Source organism: Mastomys coucha, unplaced genomic scaffold (assembly GCF_008632895.1).
Source record: "Mastomys coucha isolate ucsf_1 unplaced genomic scaffold, UCSF_Mcou_1 pScaffold15, whole genome shotgun sequence".
Lineage (NCBI taxonomy): Eukaryota > Metazoa > Chordata > Mammalia > Rodentia > Muridae > Mastomys > Mastomys coucha.
In genome coordinates this window covers 58318927-58330061 of record NW_022196897.1, presented here as the reverse complement: position 1 = coordinate 58330061, position 11135 = coordinate 58318927, and the positions used below count along the sequence as shown (strand labels likewise).

Genomic DNA, 11135 nt, shown 5'->3' with positions numbered 1-11135 from the left:
CAGAATGATCCCGAGGGACCGACTCAGGCCCGCTCAGATCAAGCAGTCAGGTTTTTCACATTCCAGCCTTTCGCCTCTGGATTTAGGTCCAACAGTCCCCGACACCATAAAGGTGAAACCCTGGCTCCCCCTAAACAATAGGAATGCAACCGCTGAGAATCCGAGCAAAGCTGAGGTTGGCTTCTGGTGCGCGGCACCTCTTCGTTCCTCCTCCTGGGGGACACTCCCCTCCTAGCCTCCTCCCTCCACGGGCCTGGCCTCGGCTTCTTAAAGTCGCAGGGTGTCTCAATGCCCTAGAGAAGCACCGCCCAAATGGGGAGTAAGTGTCTTGGGGGTTGAGGGAGGGTGCTACACTGTGCAATCTCTCAGGACTGCGAAGACAAAACAAGAGCCCAGGTGGTCGCATAGTGGGCATGGAGGACCCCTAGCGCAGACCTTCCTTGCCCCTCCCCATGTGAAGCCCCTAAACGGCAAGCTCTGGCTCCCTTATGTAGGCACTGGGAGGTCATTGACTTTTTTCCGGAGGTGATCTTTCTAGGCACTACTACTTCCTCAGACTGCGGACACGGGCGCGCGCGCGCGTACACACCACACACATACACACACACACACACACATACACACACACACACACACACACACACACACACACACACACACACTCCAGCCGGTAGCCCGCCCCAAGGGCGCAGGCCGTCCCATTCCAGGGCCTGCAAAGCTGCACTGTGAAGGAAGTGGAAGAGAATCCGGGAAAGGGGCCCATGGAAGAAGGAGGAGGAGACAGAAAAAGCAAAATGGAAGGGGGGGGGGGCTCTGTCCAGTCGCTTTCTCAGTTGCTGTGTTTGCGGGGAGGGGGCTCTGACACCTCCCCAGAGTCCCTGCCACAGAGAAGGGGATTCGCTTCTCAACACATTCTCAGGGGGTAGAACAGTGAAAATTTGTCTTGGGTGGTCAATTTCCTCATTTGCCCCTATTAAAACAAAAAAGCCCAAGAAATTCAATTAAAGCCACCGTGGCCAAGGCGCTATTTGAGGCTTGAATGTCTCCCCTAAAGCTGCAGCAATCATGTGGCATTAGACACTTCCGGAATCCTATAGCCAACCTGAAAAATCCCAGACCCCCTTTTCCCCTAATTTTTGCTCTGATCTGTAATTTTATCCACATTTGCACTAGTTTGAGCATTCTGGCTCTCCCATCTGAAAGCCTGCAATTACTATATAATTCTTCGCAATTTCAGATGTCCTAATATGGACTGTAATTTTTGCGCAAGACAATTTCCTGCTATTTCAAGCATCAACATTGTCAAAGTTGTATGTACATAATAAATGGGAATATCAATGCATAGTTTTTAGCATAACATCTTGACTCCTCGATAATTATATCCGTTCGGAGCCTACGCAGAATTAGCCTGAATTGCATGGTAACTGCTGCTGCTTTAAAATTTTTAAAAATTACTCATAATTTTCCCAAAGATTACCAAGATCTCGAGTGCACAATGTCATCAGCGTAATGAAGAGTAAACATTTATGCTAATAATCTGCAATTTTTTTCATCAGCTATAAAGACAGAGGCTATATAGCCGAAATTTTCAGTTCTATTCTGCAAGCTCAGAGATGCAAAAAGCCTGCGGCGCTCGGAGGCGCCTGGTCCTGGGGACCTCTTTCCTCCACTCTATGCTCAGCATAGGAAGATGGGGCTGGGGAATTCTTTTTTGGTTTTCTGATTTTGTTTTGCTCTGGTTTTGGTTGGGTTTTGTATTTTCCTATTCTTCCTTGGTTTTATTTTTTTCCTTTTTTCTTTTTTGCGCTTTCTTTCCTGTCATTCTCCCAGCCAAAAGCCGCCTTCGACCCTTTTGATTTGATGTAGCAAAGAGTGTGTGTCCAGATTATCTGAAATAGACACTGAAGAAGGTAAGGGTGGAAACCGGTTTCATTTTTCAGAGGGTTGGAAGGCTGCGCTTTGCAGCCGCAGCCGCTCCCGCTCCGGGAGTAGGAGGGTGGGGGAGTGATTATGTATGCACCAGCTAATTCTTCCATCAAAACTTCTTGTCAGCGATGTCAGGAGTATTTTTTTCCCCTTTTTATAAAAACACTTGATGTTTCAGGAAGTGTTAATCCCTAAAGATTGTGGGGGGGGATGAGGGGGGCAAGGAAGAGATGGGTGGGGGTGATAATGTTTCTTGAGCCTGGGGAAGCACCTTTTGGAGCTTTTTGCTTTTCCACTTTGAATTGGGATTTACTGTGAAATTCGGGACAGGAAAGAAATTTTTATGGGCACAGGAGAAAGAAACCCTTACACTCTGTGCTGGATTAGATGGGGGTTCTGATGGCTATGTGAGCCAGGTAACAGAAAAGTTTGCTTTATTCTGTGATTTCAAAGGTCTTTAACCCCAGGTGAGAGGAAGGCAAAACCCAAATAACTCTGCAAATGGACTTTCAGAAGATAAAGGGAGGAAGGGATGGATGTTAGGATACAGGTTTATAGGTGGTGTGTGGGGGGGCAAACATTCATTCCTACTTTGCACTGTTTTTCTTGATCTAATAACTCAGGGTCTATCTGTATCCAGCACTCAGACCTGCTCTTCTTTGGGAAAGCAGAGGGTAATTCCTTCAAAAGGGAAAGATGCAGTTAATTTCTTCCAAGACTCCTACAAACAAATTCACACTTTGGGCCACAGAGGTGGAAGGGATTTTGAGGACTTTTTGTGGTGTTTAGCTGTTAAGTACAGAATCAGGACATCTGAAGAACCGTCTAACCTGGGCCAGGTGCAGAGTCCCTGAAGATAGAAATAGTAATACAACATAGTGATCAGCGAAGGCAAGCTGTGGACCATAGATTTTTTTCCAGTTTATCTTCTTAAAATATTGTCAAAATGTAGGCTCTGGGTTCTCCCACCAATAGATTTCACCACTCACAGGACCGCTCAGCCCATCCAAGCTACCGAAAGCCAAGACCAGTGAGAGAAAGGTTGGGACTGTGCCCCACCCCCACTCCTACCCCCTTTTAGAGCTAGTGTGTGTGAGAGAAGATATTAAAGAGGTATCTGTTGTTTAGCAATTTTGCTAAGTCTGTCTTCATTACTTTGCCGCTGTGCATTTGCTAATTTGGAGGCCCGGCCATTGACAAGCTTGCTCCATACACCTGCAAGCAATTTGCCGGCTCCGGTACCGGAGAATTGCAGAGATGGCAGCTCGCACCTATTTGATTTTTTTTTTTTCCTTTTCTCAATGCACAGCAAATTTGGCTTTCAGTGCGTTATCTCTTTTGTTAATGCAAAAAGATTCCCTGGGCGAAAAAATTGCTCATAATTACCAGAGAGATGGGGAAACTGCATTAGAATAAATAAACCTGAAATTACTGTAATTATGTTGTGTTTGATGGGCCCGGCTTGTAATCAAGAAGAGAATACAGTGAAATGATGCTGACCCTCTTGGGTTTGCAGCTGTACGCGCACTTTGGGGTCTTTTTTTTGCAGAAAAGAGTCATTTTGATAATCATTAAGCTGTGTGTAACCTATTTCAGAAGTGTTTTAAAATGAGGTTCACATTTTTTGAACAAGGGGAAAAAAATCCCAAAATTGCATTTTGCCATTACAGACTCATACATAAGGAAAGGTTGTGTTTTCTATGTGACAATTGTTAAGACATAATATTCGAAATCAGTATTTAATCATTATAATGAGGTATTGTTTAAATATAACCACCTTTAGATTATTCATAGTTTAATTAATATACTCATTATGAAAATCTTTGAATCAGATATTTGATGAACTACTTGTCAGTAACAAGGCAGTATTAATTAGGCCTATATTGAAATTAACATTTTTAAAAAGTACAACCGCTTATAATTATAATAGAGCCTAACTAAAGACCGCCTTCCTTGAGCTAAAACTAATAATTTCTCTATTTGAACTGTTAGCAAGAGATTATTAAATTAGTATAAGCTAATGTCTCAAAGTATTAAAATCGGCTTGACCAAACAGATTTTGCTTGTGGCTGCAGCGGTTGGGGACTAGCTGTCCTCTGGTGGACTGAGTCTGATGAGTGAGAAAAATCTCCTTGCTAGAGAAATCACATATCCCCAAAGAAACTGAATCCAGGCCTGGCTGGATTCAGGCTTCAACAAATACTCCTGGGCCTAGCCTGAGAAGTGGTTCTCCTCCGTTTCAATCCGGGTCTATCTACTACCATAGTACATCTTGGTCTAATCTCGCCACTGAGCACTTCTTGGTTCTGATGCGGTCGGCAGAGAAAAAGTCCCAATTTCAGTCCCAGAACAGGCATCAAAGTCCCCAGCTTCATCCAACCCTACTTCCCGGTCTTCTCCCATTATACGACTCCCCCTCCAGCCCCGCCACTTCCTCCTCCCCTTCCCAAAGGGCGTCAGAAGAGCTCCGCGCATCTGATCTTTCACCAGCACCAATTGAAAAATGGGTGCTTGTCACAACACAGATCACTGCCTTCCAGGCTCTGCTCCCCACCGCGCGCTGGAAAGGACCCCCCAAAGGCGGAACCCCCTTGGGCAGCAGGAGGGTGCCAGGGAAGCAGGAATCGTACAAAACCGGCCGTCCGGGTTAGGGTTTTCAATAGCCTTCAGTCTGGGTCTGTGGTTTGGGCTAGGACTAGGCTGGGTTAGGCTGGACCTGAGACCATCTGATGTGCAAGGGAATCAGCCTGGTTCTACCCAGTTAGAGACATTGCTCTTTTGAAGCAAACTTAATCCCGGTGCTCTACTAGAGGGAAGTGTTCTCAAAATGGACTGGAATCTGAAACTCGGGGCTGGGGTGGAAGCAATGTTGAGTGACTATGATCAGCTCTCAGTTTCAAAATTCATCGAATCCCCCTGTACTTTGACATTTCTATCTAGTTCGTGAGTATGTACAGAGAAGTCTCTAGGCATTAAGCAAGAATGGCTCACACACACACACACACACACACACACACACACACACAGTGGGAGGCTCCAGTGGCTCCCTGAGACTATGCCCTGTCCCCAAGGACCTCAGTGATTGATTGGGGCGGTGGCTTGGAAGACGTGAGCTTCCTGTCCCCGCCAAGGCGCTATCCTGTGCCTGCGGTCAAGCGAAATCTGTTAGGTCAGATCCGGGTGGAGGATGGGGCAAAGCCGGGTATCTCTGTTTCCAGGGTTCCTGAGGGATGACAGGGCACCAGAAGAGAGCTCCAGTCTCCCAAGCCTGCTGCTCTGGGCTTCTGCTTTTCCCAGTCTTTCTGTTCCTGAGCGCCTGAGGTGGACCTCTGCCCTAAAACACCTGCTCCTGAGTGAAATGCCCTAACCATAGGCACTCCATCTCTCCAACGTAGGCAAGGGTCCCAGGCCGTGCTGAGGGGGAGAAGTAAGAGGAACAGGCTTCTGGGAGCACCCCACAGACCTTAGTATGATATTTTAGCGAGATATTAGAGGCCCCCAATCTCTCCCTAGTAAACAGCTAAGTAGCTAAGTAAGAAGTACTATGTTAATGTGCCAGAGTTGAGGAGGGGCGCCCCCCCTTCCCTTCAAGCAGCACGGGAGGCAATGGTTCTTTCTTGAAACCATAATTTTACTGTCTCAAAGAAACTTTATAACTTATTTACAAAGTTCCCCCCCTCCCCAAGATACAAAGCAATAAGTTAACATTCTCAATATAAAACTAAACTTTGACATAGAGAACACAAAACACGGTTGATTGCAATCGGTCACATTTCCAAATTTCACAAGTAAAATGTCAAGATTCTCCTTTCACAAAGCATCGGGTTTACAGCCACACACAGCAGAACGGATAGAGGCTAAGCCTGTGCAACGTGTTTACAGAACAACAAGAATAATTAATAATAATAATAACAACAACAACAATATGTACAGCAATTAGATCCTGCACCAGAGCCTATGCGTTCAGGGTGATGACTGGGGTTCTGTGGTCGAGCCGTTGTGGATTGTTTAAAGCTGCTTGTGTCTTACTTTAAAGCGACCTGGAGTTGGGGTGCTTTCACAGGACAAATTATTTTCTCTCCAAGGCCCATTGGTCCTCTCTCTTTCTGCCCAAAGTATGATTTTTTTTCTTCTTCTTCTTGGCCGGGTGTTCTTGTCCAAACGTTTTTGACAACATCCTGTTGGCTTTACATATCTTTCCTTACTTCTTTCTTTCTTTTGTTGTTACTTTTTAATAATTTGTGGCATGTTCAAATGCAAATCATTCTGCTTCCCCTTCTCTATTCCAGCCAAGTACAAAAGTTACTGTGTACCTTAAAAGCCACCTTCCCGTCTTTCTTCCCTCTTTTGGTGTGTTTAAGGTAAATAGTATGTTTGGACAGCGCCCACTCCATGTCCCAGAGAACTTGGAATTGGCCAACACTCAGCGTCAGACAAAGTCTGTTTTTCAATAAATTAACCCCCCTCCCTCTGATTTCCCCCATTTCCCAAACAAGCTACACAGATGGTCAAGCAGGGCCCGGACGAAGACCATTCAGGAAAAAGCGGTCCATGAGTCGGTGATGGGCTGCCCGCAGAGTGGTGTGGCTCAGACCTGGTGACTTTTTGGAGAGGCCGTAGAATGAGGACAGCAGACACACGAGGACCTTGACTTCGGTGCACAGACAGTGCAAAAAGGAGACAAAGACGGACAGAACCGAAAAAAGAGCATTATTTCCCCCTCCTACGTATTTTTTTTTTCCTGATAGTCTCACAAAGCTGAAAGTCTGGTCGGGTCCAGCGGGTTGTCTTGTGGCACTGGCTGTCTCCAGTGGCTGTGCCTGCGCTTTGAGGCCACTCTGCTGTCACCGTGGCCCAAACCAGGTTCGGAGCCAGAGCTGAAAAGTCGCTGGGCCAGACTTTTAGGGGCTCTGAGGAGGCAGCAAGCCCTCTGTCTTCACTGTTCATTTTTCTTTTCTTTTTAGCCCTCCCGCCCCCGCCCCTGGGCCCTTCTCCTCCCGGCCCAGGGCAAGCGAAAAGGTAGATTAACCTGGTGGCGGGAGGGCCAGGCCAAGGGAGACGGGTAGGAAGCGGGTGAGTGCGAACTGACAACCTCACATTAGTTGAGGCTGCTGCATAGCTTCTTGGTGCGCTGAGGGATACCATGACGTGTAGCTGGGGACGTAGGAGCCAGCGCTGCTGCCGGAGCCCTTCCCAGATGAGGAGTTCGGATTCCAGCCCGGTGGTACCGGTGGGGAGCCGGCAGACAAGGCCCTGCCGTTTGCCAGCGCGCTGCCCTCCAGAGCTGCCCCGCCTTGCTTCATCAGCTTCTTGAACTTGGAGCGTTTGTTCTGGAACCATATCTTGACCTGCAGGATCGGGCGACAACATGACTAGTCTATGACCACTGAGCCTACCCAGGTCTAGGGAGGAAAAAGGGGACTGGTGGACAACACCCGCCCTCCTTCCTTCGGAAAAGCTGACAGCTCCAGGATAAAGGGGCAGAGACCATCGCCTCCCCAGCCCACCATGAGCGCCAAATGCCAGAATATTGAGCCCCACGTCGGGCCGCTGCTGGCAGCCTTTAGAGCAGCTCTCAGAGCCGGGGGATAAGAGAACAGGGGAGAGTCAGGTCTTGGCTTGCAAAAGAGTCGGTGCCACCCGGGCTGATGTTTATGGAAGACCTCATGTAGAACAATGCAATAACAATAAAGAAAATTTAAAACCTAGATAGGAATGGAGGGCATTTATTAAAATTAGATCACCTTTCCTTTGTACCTTTCTACCTTTGGATGAGTCGAAGGACTGATGGAAGAGGCTACTGCGGCTTTGTTAAACTCTTTAGACTCAATCCAACTTTTTTTTTTCTTTTACCTTCCTAAGTGTATTTGCTTTCCCCAGCTCCAACCTATATCTAGAGACAGACTTTGGAAATCGGCATCAGCTCCGGTTCTAATACTTACAAACTGCCCAGGGTCTTAGAGATATGTAGGAAGAAAAAAAAAATCTCACTTTTTTTTTCTTCTTAAAGATCTGGAACTTGGGAAGTGAAGAACCAAAGGGAAGGATCCGCCTCTGCCACCTCACAAGAAGGAGGAGGTGGGGGGAGCAGGCTTAGGCCCAGGATCCGAGTGATTAGTTACACACTTTAAAGGCAAGGGAAGATTAAACCCCCTTCTATTGTTCCAGTTGTTCAGGCACGTGTGACCTCAGAATCTCCAAACAAAGCGTCTGGGGAAATCCTTCCAGTTCCCTGCCTGATCACAAGTCCAGGGACAGAAGACCAAGTAGCCTGCAGGTCAGGGTAGGGTCCGAGCTAGGGCAAACTGTTTGAGGGAGGGAGGGGAGAAGCTGAAAGTCAGAGGTGGACACACACACACACACACACACACACACACACGCACGGGAGGGGGGCGGACAGTGACACCTAGAACCAGAGGCCCAACGAACAAAAAATGTGAAGCCTGGGGTTCAAGCCCAGCTCCGGAAGCCTGTTTGGCGGAGCGGCCATGTACCTGAGTCTGTGTGAGTCCCAAGGAGGCCGCCAGCTCCGCCCTCTCAGGCAGAGCTAGGTACTGAGTTTGTTGGAACCTCCGGTTCAAAGCCTGCAACTGCAAACTGGAATAAATTGTCCTGGGTTTACGGATCTTTTTCCCTTTGCCGTTAAAGCGCACTTCACCGCCTTCCACCACGGTGCTCTTCTCGGAGTCCGCCCCTGGAGGGACAACAGAAGCAGAGACCCTTGTTATTGCTGCCTTTAGTGAGGAGGGACGAGAATGAATGTCTATGGATGGGTTGGCAGAGGCAGGGTCCGAAAAAGAACGTTCAAGAAACCCTGAAAGACCGAGAGGGTCCCCCAAGGTCCGAACGCAAGGTCCCTGGTTGCTGCAGACGGAATTGGGTCGTTCCCAAGAGCGCAGCTATTGCCTTTGCAGAGAAAGTTTGCTATTTTTTGCAGGCGGTAGTTGAGGTTTAATTACCCTTAATTGCATACATTGTTTATAGCGCTACGCAATAAATAATTACCGAGACTAATACGTGCACATGTGGGTTTCTGTTTTCCAGCAGGGCATTGTGTGCTCGGCGCACCGAGTGGCCCAGAGGCCCAGCCAGTGCCAGGAGCCGCGCTCGGATTTATCCTTTGCTGGACAGTTGTAAATTGAATTGACTTATATATATATTTTTCTTTTCAGTGACAAGGATCCACAGATTGATATCCGAAACCTCTACTACTTCCGCGCTTTCCCCACCCCCACCCACCTCTCTCTACCCCACACTCTCTTGTCTTTTCTCTTTCCCCCTCCTCTTCTCCCCCTCTCCTATTCTCTTTCCCTTCTCTCCTTGTCCCTGGCAAGCGCACGTACCTGGGTCCTCCAGGCGGCTCTGGGCGAGGCTGGCGCTGCCGGGGTAGGACTGCACGGAACTGATGTAGGGGCTGGACGCGTGGCTGCTGACCGAGTTGACGTAGGGGTAGCCCAGCGGTCGGGAGAAGGACGAGGCCGAACTGTAGGCACCGTCGGGCTGCGAATGGCCCGCCGAGTGTAAACAGTGCATGGAGTAGTGCCCGTGGGACATGGGAGAAGGAGACATTTGCTGGTTGGGCGGCCCAAACTCCATAAACACAGCCTTGCCCGACACGGGGCTGTTGAGACTTTCTGGCATGGTGGTCATGGTCATCTCTTCTCGCGGGGTCTGGGTGTGGGTCTTTCTCTCCTCTGCTTCCCTTTTGGGGGTCTCTATGTTTCTCAGGACAGGAAGGAACCCAATTTAAGCGGAACAGGGGTTTTCACTTTCCATTCATAAGAAAATGGAGTTTGTCTCTTTGAAAAGTCTAAGCATGATGCTGCCGAGCTCCCCAAACTCGGTTCAAAGCTTTGACTCAGCCAAGGTCATAAATATTCATGAGCTGCTGGAGCTGATTGGTCGGCTCTCTTGCATAATCACCGGGGATTGGTCCGAGAAGCTCGGGCTCCGCTGGACTAGAGCGGGCGACGCGGCCCGGCCTGGGGAGAATCGGGTCCACACGTCCCGGCCGGGGCTCCTCTGCAACAGAGCGCGCGGAGCGGGACGCACAATGGGCTGCGGCGTCCGCGCTGGGACCTCGAAGGCGCGCGACTCCAGCCTCCCGCCTCCCTCGCGCGCTTCCCGCCCCAGACACCAACCAGCCGCGCCCTGCCGTCGCCCTCCCCCTTGCTGTCCCCACCCTATGCCCGCCCCCAACGCCTGGGACCCCGGACCACTTCTTCTTGAGGTCACCTAGTCCGGTGCGGAGCGCCGCTCCAGAGTCCGGCCGCGGTCTCTGGATCGCGGAGTCGCGCACTGGGCGACAACCCAGGTAGCCTGCAGCCAGCGGTCCTTCTGAGCGTCCTGCGCCTAGCTCAGCGCGCTCCAGGCCGCGCCTCCCAGGTTGGGGTTCTCTCGGCCACATCCCGGGGATCGGGGTTTGGGGGCCCTCTGGCCCAACTCACTCACTCGGCCGCCGCCCCGCCGTTGCCACCGTTCCCGGGGGCTTGCTCGCATCTCTCCAGGCCCAGCTGGCCACTCCAGCTCGAGGCTGCACGGGTCTGATCAAAGCAGTGCGCGTGGAGAGCCAGAAACCCGCGCTTCTCCACCCAGGAAAGGCGGCCGCACCGCCTCCCCCCCTTTTCCCTCCCAACCTTCCTGCCTCCCCCTCCCCTCTCCACTCCCCCTGAGCCACGCGCCCCGGGCTCACTCGCCCCGAGGGCGCGGCTCAGCGTGGAGTCCTGAGGGCCTACGGTCGCCTGGTAGCTGGAGCGTCCAACGCCTGCCAGGTGGTCATTTTCCGACCTCCTGGGGTCTGGCCAGAGTACTTGGGGTTTGGGAGTCCTAGGGAGACACCGAAACCCTCAGCAAATCCAGATCTGTGGTAGGCTTGAATATTTGTGTTTAGATATGCCCCTCTCTGTCGCCCAGTCTCTATCTCACCTCCAGTGGCCAAAGCTGGAGCCTCCGGGCCCGGGGGTGAGGTGGGGAAGCTGCTGAAGGAAAGAGCTGCCAAGGCGCTGTCTACCTTCTGGGTGCAAGTGTTGAAAAGTGCACAAAAGGCTCTCTCGCCCCTACCCACCACTACTACCACACAACCACCTCGCGTGGCGCAAAACTACGCTGGTTGCTAGGGACTGTTGGTTCCCAATCCTGCCAGCCCCACGATGAATCCCAAATTACTTTGTTAGGTAATTAGAAAGTGTTGATAATTATTTCTTTCATAA

At 50.2% G+C, this 11135-nt stretch overlaps 1 protein-coding gene and 1 long non-coding RNA gene across 2 annotated transcripts; one reads left to right on the top strand and one right to left on the bottom strand.

Annotated features, from left to right (window-relative positions):
* The first annotated feature begins 1610 nt into the window (after positions 1-1610).
* Positions 1611-8936, top strand: LOC116090299. The gene is made up of 2 exons (XR_004118632.1): positions 1611-1910; positions 6423-8936. It is a non-coding gene; the product is annotated as an uncharacterized LOC116090299 (long non-coding RNA).
* Positions 5537-11073, bottom strand: Dlx1 (distal-less homeobox 1). The gene is made up of 4 exons (XM_031370599.1): positions 10852-11073; positions 9270-10752; positions 8421-8620; positions 5537-7274 (listed from the first exon to the last, which is right to left on the bottom strand). Exons 2-4 carry the CDS (start codon positions 9580-9582, stop codon positions 7020-7022), a joined length of 768 nt encoding a protein of 255 aa, XP_031226459.1. The 5' UTR covers positions 9583-10752; positions 10852-11073; the 3' UTR covers positions 5537-7019.
* Between the last annotated feature and the right edge of the window lie 62 nt (positions 11074-11135).